The sequence below is a fragment of the Mobula birostris genome, chromosome 7 (assembly GCF_030028105.1).
Source record: "Mobula birostris isolate sMobBir1 chromosome 7, sMobBir1.hap1, whole genome shotgun sequence".
NCBI classification, from domain to species: Eukaryota; Metazoa; Chordata; class Chondrichthyes; order Myliobatiformes; family Myliobatidae; genus Mobula; species Mobula birostris.
Window position 1 is genome coordinate 21,544,937 of NC_092376.1, and position 25,592 is coordinate 21,570,528.

Sequence of the window (25,592 nt, forward strand, 5' to 3'; positions counted from 1 at the left end):
TGGTTTCATTTTGGATTACTGACGACTCAAAAGATGTTGATGCCACAGTCTCAGCGATGGTAATGCTATTGAATGCTACTTGGCAGGTGAGAATATTGCTTGCCACTTACCATCCTGTTGCACAAAGATTGCTTCATTTTCTGAGTTCTGAGTGCAATTGAATATCGTGTGATCAGCAGTGGAGATGTCGGGGAGATCTGAAGGCGGTCACGTAACTTGTACAAAATGTAGTAACAGCAAATGACGTGAATAAGAGTGATATAAAATGAAAGTAAATTTTATTTTGATTATATAAATAACTTTGGGAATGTTTTCTTTCAAACACTTCTTTGCTTCTATGTAAAACATCTACTGCAGTCAATACAAATTCTGTGCAAAGTCCATTGAATTCATTTTGTGATGCAAACAGAAGGATTGGGCAACATGGAGGCTCACAGGTACAGGGACCCATGTTCATTCCTGACCTCAGGAACTATCCATGTGGAGTTTGCATATTCTCTGTGCGACTGTGTGGGTTTTCTCCAAGGACCTTAATATCTTTCCACATCCCACAGATGAATTAGCCTATCAACTTTCTCTCTATTTCTACCCAATGACTTGGCCTCTACAGCCCCTTGTGGCAATGAATTCCACAAATTTACCCCTTCTGGTTAAAGAAATTCCTCCTCATCTCTGTTCTAAAGGGACATTCTTCTGCTCTGAGATTGTGCCCTACATAACACAAGGGTTTCTGCAGATGTTGGAAATCTTGAGTTCCTCCAGAATTCTGTGTGTGTGTAGCTCAGGAAACTATTAGATTAGATTAGATTAGATTAGATTATGAGGACACGCAGTCCTCTTTCATTGTCATTTAGTAATGCATGCATTAAGAAGTGATACAATATTCCTCTGGTGTGATATCACAGAAACACAGGACAGACCAAGACTGAAAAACCAACAAAACCACATAATTATAACATATAGTTACAACAGTGCAACAATACCATAACTTGATGAAGAACAGTCCATGGCACAGTAAAAAAGTTCAAAGTCTCTCAAAAGTCCCACATCTCACGCAGACGGGAGAAGGAAGAAAACTCTCCCTGCCATGCCCTACCACAGTCCGACTCTGAGTCATCTGAAAACTTCGAGCTCTGATCAGCCCGCCCTCCGACACCGAGTACCGAGCATCATCTCTATCCAAACGCTTCGACCTCAGCCTCGGTCGCCAGCAGCAGGCAAAGCCAGGGATTTTGGAGCCTTCCCTCTGGAGATTCTCGATTGCACAGTAGCAGCGGAAGTGAACCAGGCATTTCAGAAATTTCTCCAGATGTTCCTCTGCTTCTCACGTCTGTCTTCATCAAATCAGAATTGTCCACCGCCCCTACTTAACAGATACAATATCATCTCACCGGAGAGCTGCGCGTGCTGCGTCGCGCTGCCATCTTCTCTTCCTGCCTCTGAAGTAAGTGAGTTTTGGGAAAGAGAATTCAGAATTCTCTTACAGAATTCAGGACTGGACTGATTTAAGTGCAGGTTGTGTTTGATGCTTTAAAAAAGGATGGCTTTGCAATGAGAAGGCAGTTCATAAACACGACAGTAAGAGATCTGTCACAGGCACAAATGTCAGTGTCAAAAGGTTTTAGATGATCCAGAAAGGGGAAGTAAGTGGAAGATATTGTGTTTTCAAAAGAGATCTCAGGAAAGAGGAAAGTTCTATTTCAAAAGGAAACCAAAGCAGAGGCAGAACATGGAGAAACTTAAGAGCAATGAAAACATCATGGTATCCAACTACCATATCTGATGTTGATTTGTAACCTGTCAAAGCTGATTCACCTATGTTATGTTCAATATTAAGCTGATGTTTAAAATATGTATTATAATTCAATGTTCAGAGTTTTATTATCAAAGTATGTATAAATTATACAACCTTGAGATTCTTCTGCTTAACAGGCAGCCACAAAACAAAAAAAACTGAAAGAACACAATTTGAAAAAGACCAACACCCAATGCACAGAGAGAGAGAGAGAGGAAAAAAGATGAAATCAAATCACGCAAACAATAAACGATAAAGCAAGCATCAGCATTCAGAATGAAACTGAGTCCATAATCCCAAAGCCCACAGCAGCCGGATTGGGCCCATAGTCTCAGTCCATCACACAGAGACAAATCGCCGTGAAGCTCACAGTCACTAAGTCCACAGCAGCCGGGGCATGGCACAGCATCAGTGTTGAGGAGAGCGGAGTTAATACATTGTGGGACAGAACCGGCTTGACCCTCACCTCTGGTCCCCATACCTTGCCTTTTCAGTCCATCTGACCTGGCGTTCAAATTGTCCAAGCACCGGGCCGTCCCCTGAACTCAGGCCCGAGCCCTAGCACTGCCACGTCCTTATGCTCTGGGCCTTTTCAGGTCAGCTGTAACATTATAATCTTCTTTGAGGATCATCACCTTGTCCTGGTGGAAGGCTACAGAAGTGAAGGGTTCCCAGTCATCTTGCATTTCATGCGACTGGACCCTGATCCCAACCTGAAGGCCATGTGGTGGCTGCCTGTGCATCAGCCTCCTCATGCCAAACATTCTCCTTTGAGAAAATCCACCCTGGCATCCCAGATTAAATCCTGTGGCAATACCTGAAGACCAGTAGGCAATATCAGTAGGCAATCTGAATTTGCTGGTGATACAACCATTGTTGGTAAAATCTTAGACGGAGATGAGAGGGTGTGTAGTAGCGAGATATACCAGCTAGTTGAGTAGTGTCACAGCAGCAGCCTTGCACTCAATATCAGTAAGACCAAAGAGCTGATTGTGGACTTCAGGAAGGGTAAGACCAAGGAACACAAACTAATCCTCAAAGAGGGATCAGAGGTGGAGAGAGTGAACAGTTTCAAGTTCTTGGGTGTCAAGATCCCTAAAGATCTCACCTGGTTCTGACATAATGATGCAGCTGTAAAGAAGGCAAGACAGTGGCTGTATTTCATTAGAAGTTTGAAGAGATTTGCATTGTCACCTAAAATACTTGAAGACCTCTATACATGTATCGTGGATAGCATTCTGGCAGCAGGCTACATCGCTGTCTGCTATGGGGTGGGAGGTGAGGAGGACTACAGCACAGGACAAAATTAGTCAGCTCAATCTTGGGTACAAGCCTCTGTAGTATCCAGGACGTCTTCAAGGAGCAGTGCTTCAAAAATGTGCTGTCCATTCGTCCATTATAAAGGACTCCCGGCCCCCCCATCACCCAAGGCATTCCCTTTTCTCACTGTTACCATCAGGTAGGAGGTACAGAAGCCTGAAGGCACACACTCAGCGATTCAGGAACAGCTTCTTCCCTTCTGCCATCCATTTCCTAAATGGAAAATGAACCCATGAACACTACCTCACTTTTTTAATAGATATTATTTCTGTTTTTGCACTATTATTAATCTATTCAATATACATGTATATAATTACTGTAATTGATTTACTTTGTTATTTTTTATTTCTATATATCATGTATTGCATTGAACTGCTGATGTTAAGTTAAATTTCACGACACATGCTGGTTGGTGATGATAAACCTGATTCTAATTCTGACAATCTCTTAGGAGAACATTGCACTCAACTTGAATGATCGCACTACTAACACTGTAAGACAGAGTAATGCATTCCTGAATCAGGTCTGAAATTTGGCTGAGATCAAATTCAGTCGTACAGTCTCCTATGGCAACACCAATTCCAAAAATGTCCATCTTAGGTTATCTCAGTTATGAAGACAGTTTGTTGAGGTAAATTTACAGAACAGAATGTCTTGACCACTTGTGTAGGAGCTGTATAAGGAGCTGAATTATGAATAGCTGGAGTGTTAACTGATTATTCATCATTATTTGTGGATAGTTGATGTTTATTACCCCCACAAAGATTGGAAACAGTACAATGTGTAAGAGTATCTGTACGGTCTACCAGTCCTCCTGGTTTGGGGGTTCAGCTTAGGGCTAACAATCCTGACTGGTAAAACAAAACTGTTACAGAAAAAGCAATGACAATTCCTTCTGCATCTGAGTGTGATGGTATTCCTGAGTCTCCAGCTGGGACTTGCAAGATGGACAGTAGTAAAAACTGAAAGAAAGCTACTGACACGATGAAGGAAGCCAGAGATGGAGGGCCTTCAGGTGTGGAACAGGCAGTATGTAAATTAGTATCTATAAGAATTGAGTGCATCATGTACTAAACACAAAATGCCTGAGGAACTAAGCAGGTTAGGCAGCATCTATGGAGATGTGTGTGTTGCTCTGGATTTCCAGCATCTGCAGAACCTCTTGTGTCTATGCATCGTGTATTGTATCTTTTGACTCTGTAGCAGCAGATGACCCAGAAAATGAAAGTTAGTGGAAGTAGCTTTGCGCTTTCAAAAGAGTCTGCAGGAAAGAGTAAAGGTCTGCGTCAAAATAACCTTCAATAAAGGATGTTTTCTTTGTAGCCTCACCTCTGCTATTTGCCTTATTGAGCAGCAATACCAAAGGCAGTATAGCAAAAGACATTTCTCCTCAATTCATTCTTAAATGGTTGACACATTTTCCGGAGACTGACCCTCATTCCAGGTTTTTTAGCCTGAGGCAAAACCTTCTCAGCATGTACCAGAAGCAGAATCAGGTTTATTATCACTGATGTTTGTCATGAAATTTGTTGTTATGTGGCAAGACAAAAAATATTGTAAGTCACAATAAGGAATAAACAGTACAAAGGGGGAACAGTGAGGGTCTCTTCACGAGTTCATGGACTGTTCAAAAATCTGATGGCAGAGGGGAAGAAGGTGTTCCTAAAACTTTGAGTATGCATCTTCAGGCTCTTGGACCTCCTCCCTGATGGTAGTAATGAAAAGAGGGCATGTCCCAGATAGTGAGGGTCCTTGTTTATGGATGCTACCTTCTTGAGTCTCCATTTTTTGAAGATTTCCTTGATGGTGGGACATCTTGTTTCATCAACGGCGCAATGAGTCAATGGCCCTATTCTTACCCTGTTTTCTCTCCTGCCTGTTACACCGCTGTTGTTCAGGGCAGCAGTGAAGGTCCTCCATCTCTGGCGGTGTTCAGTAGCTTGGTTTTCACTACTGTCAGTCATGCAAGTCCCAGGAGGAGATTCAGGAATACCGGCACACTCAGATGTAGAAGCAATTCTGTAATAATTTTGTTTTACCAGTCAGGTTTGTTAGCCCTGAGCTGAACCCCTGAGCCTAGAGGACTGGTGGACCACTTTTAGACTGGCCTCTACCCTTTGATCTGTTTGTCATGGGTGACCCTACCAAGTGCCAAAGCATAAAGCCCTGACTCCAGCCAACATAGCTTTCTGGGTCATTGAGGCACACAAACATCCAAACCTTATGACAAGGTTGTGATTCTCTTGGGGGATTAATCTATATATTTCATGGAAATTATCTTTCATTCTTCTAAACTCTAGCATGGACAGGTCATTCTTTTCCCATCTCAACACTGAACAAGAAACTCTTCCCATGAATAGATCTTCTGAGTATTTTCTATACTGACTTCAGCTTTTGTTACAGTGGCTGTTTATTAGAGAAAGAGAAATGCTATCTGCCCTTTTTATCTTAGTTGCAGTTAAATTGTAGCATTTTTGAGGTCTTAAATACAATTTCTTCCATTAACATCTTGGCTGTACTTCAAAAGTGCCCAACTGTAACATATGCTGAGATCACAATTTTTTTCTTAGAAGTGCAAGCTCTTTCTTTATTAACATGAAAATAGATTACTGTCTCGGATGAAGACAGATACTAAACAGTAAACAAGGTTTATATGCAATTTTACCTCATTGCTAAAGACTATCACTCGATTCATTGTGTCAGAATGCTTCTCACAGGGGAGCTAGCTTTTTATGCCAGTATTAAAATTTCAATTTATTCTACACTTCTGGGAAGCACTGAACTATAAAAAGAAATTGCTTGTGTTTGCCAGGGTCCCACTGGATGTGGTGAAGAGTGCACTCTGAATCTCTTGTTAGTGATTATTCCCAGCACCATGGCTTTCAATTTGCAGAAAGCCAGGCCTTTGGATGTGAAGATGGCGGAGTGTTGATTATAAGTCTCCGGTGTCCTTTGCTGTTCTTAATTATTGGTGTGTGTCTGCTGATGTTCAAAGCAATTCAGGATATAAAAGAATTAACTAAGGGGAGGAGAGCAGGATGAAGTAACTGTAATTTACTGGTGTGCCTATCATGGTGGGACTGGTAGAGAAATATCTGGAAAGAAAATTAGGAATTAATTAACCAGGAATGACTGCTTATTGAGTCAGGGACTGAGATTGCAGATACCTTTAAATTAATTTGACTCCCAGAATCCAATTTTCTGAGTTTGTTTTGATCAATAGTCTATTCAGGGTTACAGCTCTTTGCAATAACGCCTTGTTAATGAGAGAGGTCAGAGGAGAATACCCAGACTGGTTCAAGATCCAGCAGGTCAATTAACCATGTGTTACAATGCTGGTGTACAAAAGAGCATCGCTAAACGAACGACTTGTCAAACCTTGATCTGGATAAGCGACAGCAGCAGAAGACCATAAATATATACTCAATGGCCACTTTTTTAAAGTCAGAGGTACCTAATGAAGTCACCACTGAGTGCATGTTATGACTAACCAGGAATTAATTTCTATACCATAATTTTTGCTTAATACAACTTTCTAAGTGCTCCTCCTCTGTCCACTGACCTGCCATAAAACCTCGTAAGCCAGCTTTTTGTTGTGAGTAGATCAGTGTTCACCATTTAGTCCTTGAAGCCTGACCCATCACTCAATGATTTCTAGATGTAATGCTTGCTTACTTTAATAGTTCAATGAAAATCTATCAAGCTTATTTTTGATTTATTAGGCCTCCTTTTGCTGAGCAAATTTGTTTACCTTTATTCTTGATGATCTGATTTAGAGTTTCCAGGGCACCATTACAGAACTTAAAATTGCTTTCAGTTGTTGCTTTCATGCACATTAGAGCTAATGCTTTGAATGAACTCCTCCTGCTAGAGAAGTAGATTGCTCAAGTACATCTTTTAAACGATAACTGACAAAGAGCTGGACAGAATAGGAACCTGCCAGTCTGCAATCTACCGTTGAAAGGTTTGAATTGGTAGTATTGACCCTTTTTATTTTAATCCTCATACGAGCTGCTTGACCATCTGAGTGCTTTCAGCATTTTTAGCTTTTGTTTTAGATAAAAGCCTCTGGATAATACATTTTCTTTTTTTCCTCATCTTAAAGCTTGACACATTTAAGAAAGTTACATTAAATTAGCTGCAGTCGTGATTAAGGAGCTATCAAGACCTTGAAGGTAAATTTCTTTGTCCCATGGTCAAATTGATGACTGCTTTTTGTAGATTTGCGTCCTCAGAAGGAGAATACAAATTGTCTGAGTCTCTTGAAGGCAGATAATTGATTCATCTGCATGATGGAGATCATCTGGACCATGCCATCTTGTTGCAGCTACCATTGGACAGGAGGTAGAAACATAGAAAACATACAGCACAATACAGGCCCTTCAGCCCACAAAGCTGTGCCAAACATGTCCTTACCTTAGAGCTACACAGGCTTTACCCATAGCTCTCTATTTGTCTAAGCTCCATGTAGCCGTCCAGGAGTCTCTGAAAAGACCCTATCGTTTCCGCCTCCACCACTGCCGCTGGCAGTCCATTCCACGCACTCACCACTCTCTGCATAAAAAACTTATCCCTGATATCTGTTGTACCTACTTCCAAACACCTTAAAACTATGCCCTCTCATGCTAGCCATTTCAGCCCTGGGGAAAAGCCTCTAACAATCCATACGATCAATGCTCTCATTATCTTGTACACCTCTATCAGGTCACCTCTCATACTCTGTCGCTCCAAGGCGAAAAGGCCGAGTTCACTCAACCTATTTTTATAAGGCATGCTCTCCATTCCAGGCAACATCCTTGTAAATCTCCTCTGCACCTTTTCTATGGTCTCCACGTCCTTCCTGTAGTGAGGCAACCAGAACTGAGCACAGTACTCCAAGTGGGGTCTGACCAGGGTCCTATGTAGCTGTAACATTACCTCTAGGCTCTTAAACTCAATCCCATGATTGACGAAGGCCAATGCACCGTATGCCTTCTTAACCACAGAATCAACCTGCATAGCAGCTTTGAGTGTCCTATGGACTCGGACCCCAAGATCCCTCTGATTCTCCACACTGCCAAGAGTCTTACCATTAATACTATATTCTGCCATCATATTTGACCTACCAAAATGAACCACCTCAAACTTATCTGGGTTAAACTCCATCTGCCACTTCTCAGCCCAGTTTTACATCCTATCAATGTCCCGTTGTAACCTCTGACAGCCCTCCACACTATCCACAACACTCCCAACTTTTGTGTCATCAGCAAATTTACCAATCCATCCCTCCACTTCCTCATCCAGGTCATTTATAAAAGTCACAAAGAGAAAGGGTTCCAGAACAGATCCCTGAGGCACACACTGACCTCCATGCAGAATATGACCCGTCTACAACCATTATTTGTCTTCTGTGGGCAAGCCAGTTCTGGATATACAAAGCAATGTCCCCTTTGATCCCATGCTTCCTTACTTTCTCAATAAACCTTGCATGGGGTACCTTATCAAATGCCTTGCTGAAATATACACTACATCTACGGCTCTACCTTCATTAATGTGTTTAGTCTCATCCTCAAAGAATTTAATCAGGCTCGTAAGGCATGAGCTGCCTTTGGCAAAGCCATGCTGACTATTCCTAATCATATTATGCTTCTCCAAATGTTCATAAATCCTGCCTCTCAGGATCTTCTCCATCAACTTATCAACCACTGAAGTAAGACTCACTGGCCTATAATTTCCTGGGCTATCCCTACTCCCTTTCTTGAATAAGGGAACCATATCCTCAACCCTCCAATCTCTCATTGATGATGCAAAGATCATTGCCAAAGGCTCAGCAATCTCCTCCCTCACTTCCCACAGTAGCCTACAGTACATCCCGTCTGTTCCCGGTGACTTATCCAACGATGCTTTCCAAAAGCTCCAGCACATCCTCTTCCTTATTATCTACATTCTCATGCTTTTCACTCCACTGCAAGTCATCTCCACAATCACCAAGATCTTTTCTGTGAATACTGAAGTGAAGTATTCATGAAGTACCTCCGCTATTTCCTCTGGTTCCATACATACTTTTCCTCTGTCACACTTGATTGGTCCTTTTCTCTCACATCTTATCCTCCTGCTTTTCACATACTTGTAGTATGCCTTGGGGTTTTCCTTAATCCCGTCCGCCAAGGCCTTCTCATGGCCCCTTCTGGCTCTCCTAATTTCATTCTTAAGCTCCTTCCTGCTAGCCTTATAATCTTCTAGATTCCTATCATTACCTAGTTTTTTGAACCTTTCGTAAGCTCTTTTTTTCTTGACTAGATTTACAACAGCCTTTGTACCCTGCTATCCTTTCCATGTCTCTTTGGAACGTACCTACTCAGAACCCCATGCAAATATCCCCTGAACATTTGCCACATTTCTTCCGTAAGTTTCCCTGTTTCTAGTTTATGCTTCCAAGTTCCTGCCCGATAGCCTCATATTTCCCCTTACTCCAATTAAACACTTTCTTAACTTATCTGTTCCTATCCCTCTCCAATGCTATGGTAAAGGAGATAGAATTATGATCACTATCTCCAAAATGCTCTCCCATTGAGAGACCTGACATCTGATCAGGTTCATTTCCCAATACCAGATCAAGTACAGCCTCTCCTCTTGTAGGCTTATCTACATATTGTGTCAAGAAACCTTCCTGAACACACCTAACAAACTTTACCCCATCTAAACCCCTCACTCTAGGGAGATGCCAATCAATATTTGGGAAATTAAAATCTCCTACCACAACACCCCTGTTATTATTACTCCTTTCCAGAATCTGTCTCCCTGTCTGCTCCTCGATGTCCCTGTTATTATTGGGTGGTCTATAAAAAAATACCCAGTAGAATTATTGACCCCTTCCTATTCCTAACTTCCACCCACAGAGACTCAGTAGACAACTCCTCCATGATTTCCTCCTTTTCTGCAGCCGTGACACTATCTCTGATCAACAGTGCCACGCCCCCACCTCATTTACCTCCCTCCCTATCCTTTCTGAAACATCCAAAGACTGGCACGTGAAGTAGCCATTCCTATCCATTCCTAAATGGGTAGTATTGGAATTACAATCTGCTCAGGGCTATGCACTTGGCTCTATTTTAGGTTCCTCTCTTCCTTTTGATTTGAAATGCCTTAAACTGGTCTCTAACCCGATAGTTAAGTATACCTTGCGTATTTGGTTTCAATTCAGAAAATTTTTTGATCTCAACCAATTTGGGCTAGCGATCCCTATTTTAGGTAACATATTTTTTCCTCCCTCTTTCATGGATCGTGCGTTTCAAATTTGGAAGACTAAGGGTATTTCACTGTTTTTGGATTTATTTTTAGATGGTTCCCTTATGTCTTTTCAACAATTATCTAATAAATATAATTTACCAAGAATACATTTTTTTAGATATCTCCAAGTTAGAAATTTTCTAAGTACTATACTCTCTTCCTTTCCGACGCTACCTCCTACATATATTTTAGATACTATAATTAACCTTAATCCATGTCAGAAAGGTGTAATGGCTATTATCTATAATATTATTATGAAACTTAGGAAAGCTCCATTTGATAAGATTAGGTCAGATTGGGAACAAGAATTGGGTTCTATTATTTCCGTGGATGACTGGGGGCAGATTTTACAATTAGTCAATACTTCCTCTATCTGTGCTAAACATTCCCTAATTCAATTTAAAGTTGTTCATAGAGCACATATGTCCAAAGATAAATTAGTTTGTTTCTATTCTCACATTAATCCTTTTTGTGATAGATGTCCGGCGCAGATAGCCTCTTTAACTCATATGTTTTGGTCTTGTCCTACTCTGGAAACTTTCTGGAGAGACATTTTTAATATTATCTCAAAGGTATTGAATATAGATATTTCTCCTCATCCTATTACTGTTATCTTTGGATTACCTAAAATTTCCAGTAATCTTTCCCCTTCAGCCCGTAGAATGATTGCATTTCTTATTTTAATGGCGAAAAGATGTATCTTACAACATTGGAAAGAGCCTAATGCTCCAACTACCTTTTTTTGGTTTTCCCAGACGATATTATGCTTAAATTTGGAGAAAATTAGAAGTAATCTTTATGATTCCTCACTTAAATTTGAACAGACCTGGAGATCTTTTATTCAATATTTTCATTTAATGTAATTTTTTTTTTCTTTTGTTTCATATTTATATTCCCTTCTTGCCTTTTTTTAAATTGTTTTTAATGGAGGTCGGGTTTGAGGACATGATTTTAAGTTCTTTAACTCTGCCTGTTTCCAAGTTAGCCCATTGCTTTGCTTTGCTTTTAGTTTAGTTGCACGGTGGGTTTTTTTTGGGGTCTTTTTTTGGGTTTTTTTTTTCTTTTTCTCTATTGATATATATATATATAAAAATCAGTATACTATTATTTTACCATATTATTTTATGTTTAAATTGCACTGTTTGTATCAATTTTTTCTTCTGTATTAATATCTCCTGTAATTTCTAACAGTGTATTAGTGCCTTTATGGTTTACCCTTTGTATACTTATTCAATAAAAAGATTTAAAAAGAAAGAAGTAGCCATTCCTGCCCCTGCACCATCCAAGTCTCTGTAATGGCCACAACATCATAGCTCCAAGTGCTGATCCATACTCTAAGCTCCATTCATGATACTCCTCGCGTTAAAATAGACACATCTCAAACCACTGGACTGAGTGCTTCCCTTCTCTATCACCTGCCTATCCTCCCTTTTGCACTGTCTCCAAGCTATCTGTATTTGTGAGCCAACCTCTCTTCCCTCCGTCACTTCAGTTCGGTTCCCACCCCCCAGTAATTCCAGTTTAAACTCTCCCCAATAGCCTTAGCAAACCTCCCCACCAGGATATTGGTCCCCCTCGGATTCAAGTGCAACCCCTCCTTTTTGTACAGTTCACAACTGACCCAGAAGAGGTCCCAATGATCCAGAAATCTGAATCCCTGCCCCCTGCTCCAATCCCTCAGCCATACATTTATCCTCCACCTCACTCTATTCCTATACTCACTGTCACGTGGCACAGGAAGTAATCCCGAGATTACTACCTTTGAGGTCCTGCTTCTCACCTTCTTTCCTAACTCTCTGTGGTCTGTTTTCAGGACCTCTTCCTTTTTCCTACTTATGTTATTGGTACCAATATGTCCCGTGACTTCTGGCTGCTCTCCTTCCCACTTCAAGATATCGTGGACGTGATCAGAAAAATTCCGGACCTTGGCACCTGGGAGGCAAACTACCATCCGCGTTTCTTTCCTGTGTCCACAGAATCGCCTATCTGACCCCCTAACTATAGAGTCCCCTATCACTGCTGCCATCCTCTTCCTTTCCCTACCCTTCTGAGCCATAGAGCCAGACTCTGTGCCAGAGGTGCGACCACTGTTGCTTCCCCCAGGTCGGCTGTTCCCCCCCAACAGTACTCAAGCAGGAATACATTGTTAAGGGGGACAGCCACTGGGGTACTCTCTAGTACCTGCTTCTTGCCCTTCCTTCTCCTGACTGTTACCCACTTCTCTGCCTCCTGTGGTCCCGGGGTGGCTACCTGCCTATAGCTCCTCTCTATCACCTCCTCACTCTCCCTGACCAGGCGAAGGTCATCGAGCTGCAGCTCCAGTTCCCTAACATGGTCTCTAAGGAGCTGCAGCTTGACACATCTAGTGCAGATGTGGTCGTCCGGGAGGTCGGGATTATCTGGGATCTCCCACATCTGACACCGAGCACAGAAAATCAGCCTCACACACATACTCTCTGTTTTTATTTTAAACAGGTAACCTACCTGGCCTCGACCATTTGTCGCCGAAGCCCCGTTGAACCAAAGCCTTCCTACTCTGTCTCCCTCTACTCCATCACTCGCTCCTCCGATGCCCGTTCTGTAAATCTGTCTCCCTTTTAAACTCTTCCCGCTGTTCTCACTGGCCGACTTCCACGCGCTTGCGCAGTCGTGCCCCGTTCAAACCGCTGAAGAAATAACCGTCACCTTTTCAACTCTGCTTGCTTTTAATCTCTTCCCGCTGTTCTCACTGGCCGACCTCCACGCGCTTGCGCAGTCGTGCCCCGTTCAAATCGCTGAAGAAATAACAGAGGCTTGAAATTCCACATCTCCAGTTCAAAGTAAATTTATTATCAAAGTTCATATATGGCATCCTAGACAACCCTGAGATTCATTTTTCTGCGGGCATCCGCAGTAAATACAAATAAGTGAAAAAAGAAAAAGAAAATAATAAATATTCAATAAATATTGAGTCCTTGAAAATGAGTCCATAGGTTGTGGAAACAGTTTAATGTTAGGGTGAGTGAAGTTATCTCCTTTGGTTCAAATAGATGGTTGAGTGGTAGTAACTCCTCCTGAACCTGATGTTGCAGGTCCTGAGGCTCCTGTACCTCCTTTCCGATGGCAGCAGCGAGAAGAGAGCATGTCCTGGATGGTGGGCATCCTTGATGATTGATGCAGTTTTCCTGTGACAGTGCTCCATGTAGGTGTGCTGTCCATGGATAGTTACTTCTCTTCTTGAACCAACCTGCAGAACCCTAATTGCCACAGTTTAACAAAGCTATGACCACTTTGATCACTTTGTACTAAAATGGACTTCGTTTTCATTTTGTTCAAATTGTTCATATTTTAAGTTTATTTTGTTTTTCTTGTGAATTGTTAAGGTTTGACATGTTGTGCATTCAGAGATGCTCTTCTGCACACCGCTGTTGTAACACCTGGTTATTTGAGTTACTGTCGCCTTCCTGTCAGCTTGAACCAGTCTGGCTAACACACACAAAATGCTGGAGTAACTCAGCAGGCCAGGCAGCATCAAAGGAAATGAATAAGCAGTCGACGTTTTGGGATGAGAGGCTTCCCTGGGACTGAAATGGAAGGGGAATGCTGCCTGAACTGTTAAGCTCCTCTAGCATTTTGTGTGTGTTACTTTGGATTTCCATCATCTGCAGATTTTCTCATGTTTATGATTAACAACCCTACTCTGACCATTAGACAGAACCACTTGATGATGTCTGGATGCTTTTATACATTGAGTTACTGCCACATGAATGGCTGATTAGATAGTTGCATTAACCAGCAGGTGTACTGTTGTACCTAGTAAAGTGGCCACTGAGTGCATATTAACAAATGAACACTCTGAGGTATTTAAGAGTATATATTCACTACTGATGCCAACAGACATTCTCACTTGAGATCTAGACTCAATGAGCCTTTTAAAAACTCTATCTCTTCAGATTTGCCTCATTTTCTCCACATTTTATTCAGTATGTTCGATGTTAGCGTGCACCAAGTTCCTCAACTGGAGAAAGAGTCTTCCAACAAAGTTTGAACAGATTTTGTGTCATATTTTTATTTTGTCACAATCTCAGTCAGTATCTAATTGCCACTATGAACCTGGCTGCTCAAATCCCTTGTTTAGCAGCACTATATCAATGAATTGGTCCGTGTACTTAAAGTGCAAGGCAATAGCCTCCTGGATGAAAAGGGGTAAAATGCTTATGAATGATTATTACTGCTTTGCTCCAACACCACTTACCACAGGAACATAACACTTTTCTTTGTTAAGTGTTCATTATTGCTAATTGCTTTGCATAATTTTTGAAAATGCCTGGCTGTTCAGTTAAATAATGCAAGTGCACATCTATATTGTGGTATTCTGAAGGTGCTTGAATCTGCCATTAGGCACAACAGGAAAAAGCTGTTATCTGGGTTGCAGGAAAGCTTAATGGTCATTGCTAATTTTGTGAGTGAGGCTGGTCTTTATCTCTTATCTTTTTGGTGTTTTCTCATTCAAATGGCAATAAAGGAAAGTTGAAACAAATGTAAAATGCAAAGTCTTAGAAGAATTCCCACTAAGCAGTACAAATAAAATTTAATTGGGTTGGTGTTTAGGAATATGCAATTAAAAAAGTCGCTCTTGATGTTTCTGTAAGTCAATATAACTTGTTCCCGTTGTTTGTGTTGTCTGTAGACACACATCGAACAGTGGAAATTTACATGCTCAGATTGGTTGCTGTTTTCCTATACGACACATTGGAAGTGGTGGTCACCCATTGTGTCCGACAATAACAGAAAACATGAGCAGGAGAGTTTTGCAAAGCGGAAAAGCTGTCGCACTGGGGCAGTTCCAATTTCTTGACCTCAGGAGTCCAAGTCCAGTGGTACGAACAAGTGTCACAAACTTGAGTCTTCCCTGGTTGCGGTGGATGACCATGTCATCTCCTGCGTCTCATCACGCTCCTCGTCCTCGCTCTCCACAGAATGTTGCAGTACCAGGCTCCTGGCCATTGGATCTCACTGTAGATCTCATCTGTCCAATCCATTTAATGTCAGAGAAGTGTATCCAATATATATCCCGAAATTCCTTTTCTTCACAAACATCCATGAAAACAGAGGAGTGTCTTAAAAGATGAATGACAGTTAAACCTAAGAATCCCAAAGCCCCCCCCAGCTCCCCCCCAAAGCATGAGCAGCAGCAAAGTGATGACTCCCCCCGTCCCCCACCAGCAAAAAACTCATAAAATACAACAAGTCAAGACTGTGGCTGAACCCAGCACAAATATGATGAGGTTGCACAATAGGTGTTGGTAAGGTTATTAATGCTACTGTTACTGAAACTAATAAAACCATTACAGTAAAAGCCTGGATGATGCAATGATTGATGTACTCACCTTTATCATTTCTTCTGAAACTTGAATTCCAGTTAACTGGTCTATAATTTCCTCCCTTCTTAAAGAGGGGTGTTATATTTGTGGTTTTCCAGTCACCTAGGACCCTCCCTGACATCGGTCTTTCTTGAAAGATCACTGCCAATGCTTTCACGATCTCTTCAGCTACCTACTTCTTTCAGAACCCTGGGGTATAGTCCATCTGGTCCAGGTGACTTATCTACCTCAGGCCTTTCAGCTTCCCCCATACCTTCTCCTCATCTCTGCCCCATGACTGTCCTGATTTTCTGGCATGTTACTTGTGTCTTCCACTGTGAAGACTGACACACTATTCAGTTCCTGTGCCATTTCATCACTCCCCAGTTTCCAGCATTATTTTCCAGCAGTTCAAGGTCCACTCTTGCACCTCTCATACCCTTCATGAATATATCGCATTTTTTTACAATCTTCTTTTATATTATTGACTAATTTAATGTCATATTTCATGTTTTCCGCCATTATTGCTTTTTAGTTCATGGTTCAAAGAAAAATTATTTTCAAAGTACATATCGGTCACCATACCCCGAGATTCATTTTCTTGTGGGCATTCACAGTAAATACAAAGAAGCATCATGGAATCAATGAAAGACTGCACTCAACAAGATGGGCGAACAACTAACGTGGAAAAGACAAAAATTGTGCAAATACAAAAAGAAAAAAAAAGTTGTTGCCCTCTGTTTGTTTTCAAGGCTTCCCACTAATCTTTGCCATATCCATATTTTTATTTACTTAGAGATACAGCACGATAACAGGACCTTCCTGCCCAATGAGCCCACACACCCAATTACACCCATGTGAACAGATAACCTAATTGCCAGTCGATCTTTGGAAAATAGAGCGCTCGGAGAAGACCCACGTGGTCACGGGGAGAACGTACAAACGCCTGATAGACGGTGACAGAATTGAACCCGGGATGCTAGTGCTGTAACAGTATTATGCTAACTGCCACACTACCATGTCGCCTTTTCAGAAGAGAAGCATATATTGTATGAACAAGAAAAAAGATCTGCAGGTGCTAGAAATCTAAGCAACACACACAAAATGCTGGAGGAACTCAGCAGGCCGGGCAGCATCTATCGAAAAGAGTACAGTCGATATTTCGGGCCAAGACCAGTCCTGCTGAAGGTTCTTGGCCCGAAACGTCGACTGTTTACTCTTTTCTATAGATGCTGACTGGCTGCTGAGTTCTTTCAGCATTTTGTGTGTTGCTAACGTTTACTGTATTTTTTTCCACAAGTTAGTTTAAAACTCAACCTACACCCTAAGTTATGTGATTCAGCAGGACTCTGGTCCCAGCGTGATTCAGATAGAGCCTGTCCTATTGGAACAACTTCATCCTTGCCCCCCAGTGTTGTTGTTTAGTGCCATTGAGTTGTTGTCGACTCATTGCAACCCTATTGATAGTTGCCCTAAGTGAATTTCAAACCTCAGAAAAGCGGCTCATCATTGATAACATTGCATTCGTAGCTGTCCTTAATGTGGCCATCCATCTGATTGGCGGCCTTCCTCACTTGCGTTGTCCTTCCACCTTGCCAAGCATGATATCCTTTTCCAGAGAGCTGTTTCTTTGCATAATGTGCCCAAAGTATGATAGGCAGAGCCTTGTCATTTGAGCCTTCAGAGAGAGACTTGGTTGATCTCGTTGAGGACCAATTCGTTTGTTCTGAGGGAGGTTCACAAGATGTGTAGTATTTTTCTCCAGCACCACAGCTTAAAGGCGTCAATATGCTTCCTATCCTTCTTTACCGTCCAACTTTCGCAACCATATAATGTCGTTGAGAACACTATCGCCTGTACAAGTTGAATCTTTGTGTGCAGAGATTCCTGTTCCCAAGGACCTTCTCTAAGTCCTCCATGGCTGCTCTGCCAAGGATGAGTCTTTGTTGGATTTCTTGACTGCTCACCGCTTCGGTGTTAATCATTGATCCAAGTAATTTGAAAATGTCAGACTGTTGAATTTCCTCTCAATCGAGATTGAAATTGGTTATGCTGCCAGTTGTCGCAATCTTAGTCTTCTTCAGGTTAAGGTGCAAACCCTCCTTGAGGCCTTGTTCCTAGATGTTGGTTAGCCGTTGTTTCAGGTCTTCTTTGTTTTCAGCCAGTATCATCATGTCATCAGCATAATAAATTTTAGGTTATTGATAGTTCTGCTACCAATTCTCCTTGCTTCTCTGAAGATTTATTCAATGTAAAATATAAGCAGACAGGGAAGAGAATACAACCTTATCATACCCCTTTACGGATGCTGACCCATTCTGTTTTTCCTTATTCCGTTCAAACTGCTGCTTCTTGATTGATATAAAGATTGCGCATCAGGACAATCAAATGTTCTGGTACAGTCATGTGTCTTAATGTGATCCAGAGTTTGTCATGATCGACACAGCCGAAGGCTTTGCTGTAGTCAATAAAGCACATAAGCACATATAGATGTCTTTCTGTTATTCTTTTGTCTCCTCAAGAATCCACCTCACATCTGCAATGATGTCTCTTGTTTCCCTTCCTTTCCTGAAACCTGATTGCACTACAGGATGCTCCTGCTCTAAATAAGGTTAAAGTCTTCTCTGAATGATCTTTAGTAAAATCTTGCTAGTGTGAGAAAAGAGGGCGATTGTACAATAGTTTTCACACTTTGTTGGATCACCTTTCTTCAATATTGGTAAAAACATTGATTTCCTCCATTCACTTGGCCATGACGTTGTCTTCCAGATCAGCCGACAGAGTGTTGTCTTGTCAGCATTGCAACAGTTGCATCTGATTGCTGTAGTAATTCAACAGGAATTCCGTCAATGCCAGGTGCCTTGTTCTTCGGCGGTGCCTTTAATGCGGCTTCAACTTCTTCCTTCATCACCGTCGGCTCCTGATTGTCAGAAATAGGATGATATTCCTAATCCAGTTGATCTTTCTGGTACAATGACTCACAGTTTTCCTTCCATTGTTGTTTTATCTTCTTAGCATGGTACCTTGTGCATCTTCCAGCATTCCCGTGTGAGGCTGGAATTTTCTCTTCAGCGCTCGTAGCTTTAAGAAGACTGATCTTGTCCTTCCTTTCTTATTTACCGTTTCTACTTCTTCACACTTGTAGTAGTTTTTTCAGTCTCACCTGGTTGCAAGTTGGAGTGCTCGATTGAGAACTGCGAATGTTTCCCTGTTTTCCCCTTACCTTTGGCTTTTCTTCTTTCCTGTGCAATGTTCAGAGTTTCTTCACTCATCCATTTCAGTTCCTTCTGCGTTTTTGCCTCATGCAGAGTATTTCACACTTGGTGTACAGCATTCTTGATACTTTCCCACAATCTCTCTGGAGTCCTATCAGTTGTGCTTAGAGCAGTGAAACGATTGTTCAGGCCATCTTTGAATGCTGGTGGAATATTTTGAAGATCATATTTTGGTCCTCCAGTGAAAGGCTTGCACTTCCTCAATTTCACTTTGAGCTTGCATATTAGTGGTTGGTGATATGAGCCACTGTCAGCTCCAGGTCTTGTTTTTGTCGACATCGTAGAACTTTTCCATCGCTGACTTCAACAGATATAATCTATTTGGTTTCTGTGTAATCCGTTGGGAGAGGTCGAAGTGTACAGTCTGCGCTTGCGTTGTTGGAAAAACGTGTTTGAGATGAACAAATTGTTGGTTTTGTAGAAGTCGACTAAGCATTGTCCAGCATCATTTCTGGAACACAGTCCATATTTCCTGACTTCTTGACCATCCTTTCCACTGCCAACTCCCATAAATATCAGTTTGTCTTGTTTGCATGTTCCATCAAGTTCAGTCTGCACTTGCTCATAGAACTGATCTACTTCATCTTCCTCTGCATCAGTTGTTGGTGCATATACTTGTATGATGGTAATGTTAACAGGTCTTCCTCATAGGCGAATTGAGATTAAGTGGTCGCTGTCTGCATTGTATTTCAATGCAGTTCCTGCCAGTTTCTTCTTGACTACAAATGCAACACCGTTCCTCCTGTACTTGCCATTTCCAGCATAGTATATCCAGTATTGATCAGATTGAAAGTGTCCTATGCCAGTCCACTTCAGCTCGCTGATTCCAAGTAGGTCAACTTGCAAGCACTCCATTTCATCTTTCACCATCTCCAGCTTTCTCTGATTAATACTGCGTATGTTCCATGTACCTAAAATCAGCACACCTTTGCAGTCTCTGACCCTCATTTTGTGCCCAGGAACATCAGCAATTGAAGATCCCGAAGGCTTTACTCTAACCGTATTATACATCTCTGCCTTACTCTGAAGGGCCATCATCTCTTCCCCAGCAGCTTGTTGAGTGTCGTCCGACCTGTGGGGTGGGGGTGGGGGGTCTCACCTTCCAGAACTATATCATATTTTGTTTTTGTTTTACTGTAGTTATCCATAGGGTTTTCGTGGCAAGTTACGGGTGTAGATTGCCAGGCCTTTCTTCCGCGCAGATGCAGCCGCTGCCCGGGTGGCTGGTTTGTCTTAGTTTGACACCTCAGCTGAGACCTGTTCATCATGGCCTGGCAGTAGATGAACTACCGATGGCTTAGCTCTCAGCATCTTTGATGCACACAAGCCCTGGTGGCACGACAAGCCGACAAACCATGCAAGGGCCCCTCAATACTGGTACCAAATTCCTATCCATTCAAACCCACTTCTCCTATGCCAATCTTTGAGATACTATAGGTGGTTATCTCTTTAATCTTGTTGACCTGTGCCAAGCTTTAGTTGACAAACCCAATGAACCTTCTGTTACAACACGCCTATAGTGAATTGGGATCTCCTTGTGTGAAGAGCTTCTGGATTGTGTCACCCAAGGTGTCCTGCCCAACTCCTTCCCTGGCCACCTGAGGTTTGCACCTGACGACAAACTTTAACCCAGTGTGTTTGATTAATACTTTCCCTCATGTGATAATGGTTGATTTCGCATCCTCTCCCTCTTTTGCCCCCAGATATCTTATTCTTTTTGGTGTGCGAAAATCAGAAATTCTTATACGAGCACATGCATAGGTTTGTGAAGAATCATTGTTTTGTCGGTTCTGAGGCAAACAACAACAAAATGGGCAAAAATTGTCACGTGGCCACTATCCACCCAGCAGATCAGGCAGCATCTATGGAAATTAATAAACTGTTGATGGTTCTGGCAGAAACCCTGCTTCAGGACACTTCATGACAATGAAGATTTGGAGGATGTAGTCATCGACAGCATTGTATGAAGGCAGTCCTTCATCTGCACCAAGTGTCTGTGCTGGTTTTGTTCATTTACAGTCAAAAGAACGTTGACACAGATGAACTGAAAGTTCAAAGTACATTTATTATCAAGTATGTATATATTATACATCCTGGAGATTCCTGGAATGAAGGGGTTAACGTATGAGGAGTGTTTGGCAGCTTTATGCTTGTACTCACTGGAATTTGGAAGAAGGTGTGGGGGCTCTCATTGAAACCTACCGAATGTAGGGTGGATGTGGAGAGGATATTTCCTATGGTGGGGTATCCAGAACTAGAGGGTGCAGCCTCAAAATTGAGGGGTGACTCTTTAGAACAGAGGTAAGGAGGAATTGTTCTTAGCCAGAGAGTGGTGAATCTGTGTAATGCTCTGCCACAGACTGCAGCGGAGGCCAAGTCCATGCGTATATTTAAGGTGGAAGTTGATTGTTTCCTGATCGGTCAGGGCATCAAAGGATATGACGAGAAGGCAGGTGTAAGGGATTGAGTGGGATCCAGGATCAGCTGTGATGGAATGGTGGAGCAGGCTCGATGGGCTGAATGGCCTAATTCTGCTCCTATGGTCTTATGGACCGCTAACAGGCAGCCAGGAAACAAGAGCTCCCCCTCCAAAGAATCCATTAAAATTCCTCTGTCGATAAGTATTAGGAACCAATACACACCTTTGTATTACTGCAGTAGTATTGGTAGTCTTTTAATTTTTTCTGTATTTCATTTAAATACATATATGTTACTCAGTTTGTCTTTTTATACCTTTTTAACTATTTCCATGAAACTTTGGGTAATTAGGCAGCTGCTTACTTGAGCCAAAACGTGCTGGTCCCAGTGTGTCCCAATAACTAGCGTCCACTGTACATGCTGGTATTTATGTATTTATGCACATTTTATTCCATATCTGTACCTTAACCGCTAAGTATATTTTTTATCATTGTTCATTCTTATAATTATTGAATGTTTTTGTTTTTATTGTATGTTATGCCAATATGCCACAGCAAATTCCTAATATATGTAAATGTATATGGCGAATAAAGTTAATCTTTAATCCATGATTTGAGAGCAAGGAAGTTTGGAGTAAATATCAGATGGTGAAATTTACACTGCACCTCAGTCATTTTGCTTTGGCAGAATATTCTGTACAAATACATTAATGACTTTCTTTAATCCCTTCTCAATCTTAGGCTCCACTCCTATGCTTCACGGAAATTGGAGTACCAACTCTTTAACACAGAGTCGAAAGATTGTGAATTCAACGACAGGTCTCCTTTACTGATGGTTGCATCTCAAGGCAGTGGGTAAGTTGCAAAATCAAATGAAGCTTCTTGGCAGCAAATGACATATAACCAGTTGGCAGAGGGGCTGGGAGGGAACATGCAGCAAAGAGTGAAGCAAAGTCAAAATTATTGGCTGCATCAGATCTTAATTGGCATCAAGGTCAATGCTGGCTGTTGGCACAACTTTAACACTTTGAAATCTGCAATTGGATTGAGTTCCTGGTTAGAGTTATACAGCACAGAAACAGCCTCTCTGCTCACCACATCAACACCGAACATCATGCCTATCTATATGAACCATTTGTCTATTTTCCTTCATGTCTTTCTCATTCAAGTACCTGTCCAGATGCCTCCTAAATGTTGTTACTGTTCTTGTCCCCATCACCTTCTTTGGCAGCTCATTCCAGTTACGAGTTATTGTGTGTGTAAATGATCTACCCCTCAGATCTCCTTTAAACTTTCTCCCTGTCAAGGAAGGCACCTGTGCACACATTCATGTTTACATGATTAATGAGAGCATCAAGTTCCTAGAAGCATCACCAATGGACTGTCCCGATCCAATGATGTAGACACCATCCTGAAGAAAGGTCTTGGCCAGAAGCATCGACTATTTATTCATTTCCATAGACACTGCCTGATTTGCTGTGTTCCTCCAGCATTTTGTTTGTGTTGCTCTGGATTTCAGGCCTCTGCAGAGTCACTTGAGTTGATGGACAAAAAATCTTACCAATGCCTCTTCTTTCCCAGGAGGTTGAAAGAATTCAGCAGGTTCCCATTGACCCTTACCATTTTTTTATTCATTGCATCTTAGAAAGAATTTTTTCTGGGTGCATAATGGCATGGTATGGAAGTGGCTGTACCATGCCATTCTGAGTTTGATTAAATGTGTGTTCTTTTTTAAAAATTGTTTTTTAATTATTTAGTTGATTTTTATCATTTCAAAATATCATTCATTATTTATTTTTAACTATGCGTGATTACATATACAACTTTGGAACACTTTGACAGACAGCAAAACTGGGTGTATGGATTTGTCATTTGTCAAAGGAGTCTGGCAGACACTGGAAATTGGTCTGACAAGTTACAGAGGTTATTGTAAGTCTGGATACCATATTGGATCAGGTACAGCAAATATAACAAGCACTCAGGGTTAGATTAGGTACAGAGGAGCTTTGGTTGGGTAGAGTTCACTAGAAAGCCAGACTCTCCTCTTGTCTACACGTTCCACATTTCCCATTCTCCCAAATTTAATTTTACACTCAAGCAGAGCTCTTGTCTAACCAATCTTATGGAGTTTTTCGAGGAATTTACCAGGAAAGTTGATGAAGACGAGACAATGGATGTTGTTTTTCTTGGACTTTAGTAAGGGATTTGACAAGGTCCCGCATAGGAGGTTGGTTAAGAAGGTTCAGTTGCTTGGCATTCAAGATGAAGTAGTAAGTTAGTTTGGACATTGGTTTTGTTGGAGAAGCCAGAGGGTGGTAGTAGATGGTTGCCTCTCTGACTGGAGGCCTGTGATTAGAGGAGTGCCACAGGGATTGGTGCTGGGTTCATTGTTGTTTGTCATCTATATCAATGATCTTGGTGATAATATGGTTAACTGGATCAGCAAATTTGCAGAATGCGCCAAGATTGAGGGTAGAGTGGACAGCAAGGAAGGCTGTCCTGGCTTGCAGTGGGATCAGGATCAGCTGGAAAAATGGCAGATGGAATTTAATGCAGACAAGTGTGAGTTTTTCACTTTGGTAGGGCCAACCAGTGTAGGTCTTATACAGTGAACGGTAGGGAACTAAGGAAGTTGGTAGAACAAAGGGATCTGGGAATATAGATCCATAATTCATTGAAAGCGGCATCACAGATAGATAGGGTCATAAAGAAAGCTTTCGGCGCATCGCCTTCATAAATCAAAGTACTGAGTACAGGAGATATGGTGTTATGTTGAAGTTGTATAAGGGGTTGGTGAGGCTTTATTTGGAGTATTGTGTGCAGTTTGGTCACCTACTTACAGGAAGGATGTAAGTAAGATTGAACAAGTACAGGGGAAATTTACAAAGATGTTGCCAGGTCTGGACAACCTCAGTTATAAAGTAAGATTGATTAGGTTAGGAGTTTATTCCTTGAAATGTCGACGATTAAGGGGAGATTTGATAGAGGTATACCAAATCATGAGGGGTATAGGGAGGGTAAGTGCAAGCTGGCTTTTTCTGCTGAAAACCAGAGGTCATAGGTTTAAGGTGAAAGGTCAAAGATTTAAGGGGAAAATTAGGTGAACCTTCTTCACTTAGAGGGTTGTAAGAGTGTGGAACGAGCTACCAGTGCAAATGGTGCATGTGAGCTTGATTTCAATATTTGAGAGAAGTTTGGATAGGTACATGGATGGGAGTGGCCAGTTTAAATGGTTTGGTATGGACTAGATGGGCCAAAGGGTGCAAGAGTGCTTTGCACTCTTTTGATAGCTTTTACACTTCAGTCTGCATTGTTATTGTTTTCCATTACTCCAGCTCAAAACACTGTGTAAGGACTTGATCTGTATAAAGAGTAATGCAAAACAGGCTTTTCACTGTGTTTATGTCGGTGATAATGATAAACCAATAGCAATTTTGGCTTTAATAGAACTATCTCAAAATTACAAGTATATTGAGCATTTAGAGATAGAAATGAAAGGCAAATTTCTAACCCGACATTTAGTGATTTTAGTATACAGTGGATGTTTACATTGTTAGGAATACAGGATCCGATACGTTATTAGAAAAAATTAATATCCTTTTGTAAATAATTGTGGTACTAATTTAAGACATGGACAAAGACTGTTGTTTATAGGCAGTGGTTCAGAAAGGATAGGAACTGCTTCTCGTGTGCATTGGGCTGATTTTGGGTGTTGCTTAGGAACAGGCAAAAGGTGGGCTGGATAATAACTCCTTGAATTGTTTAGCATCGTTTGAGACAGTCATCCAGTTAATTCTTTCACCTAATCAGTTTCATCCAGCACATAAGGTAGCTGTGTGCTGAGTTTATCCAAATATTGTCAATGCAGCCGCTATGATTATGAAGAAGCATCTGTTAACATGAAGGGTGCAGTGAAATAACATTTGAGGAAAAACATTCAGTCTTTATAGAAATGAATTGATTTTTTTCTTCACAAACAACAGGAATTCTGCAGATGCTGGAATTTCAAGCAACACACATAAAAGTTGCTGGTGAACGCAGCAGGCCAGGCAGCATCTCTAGGAAGAGGTGCAGTCGACGTTTCAGGCCGAGACACTTCGTCAGGACTAACTGAAGGAAGAGTGAGTAAGAGATTTGAAAGTGGGAAGGGTCTCGGCCTGAAACGTCGACTGCA

At 41.6% G+C, this 25,592-nt stretch overlaps 1 protein-coding gene across 1 annotated transcript in view; it reads left to right on the forward strand.

The window, feature by feature from the left end:
- oca2 (oculocutaneous albinism II) overlaps window positions 1-25,592 on the forward strand; it is a 503,930-nt gene that overhangs the window by 35,736 nt on the left and 442,602 nt on the right. The window contains exon 2 of the mRNA XM_072264241.1: window positions 22,160-22,273. Within this exon, the coding sequence (XP_072120342.1) occupies window positions 22,160-22,273 (114 nt within the window). The remainder of the gene's footprint in view (window positions 1-22,159; window positions 22,274-25,592) is intronic.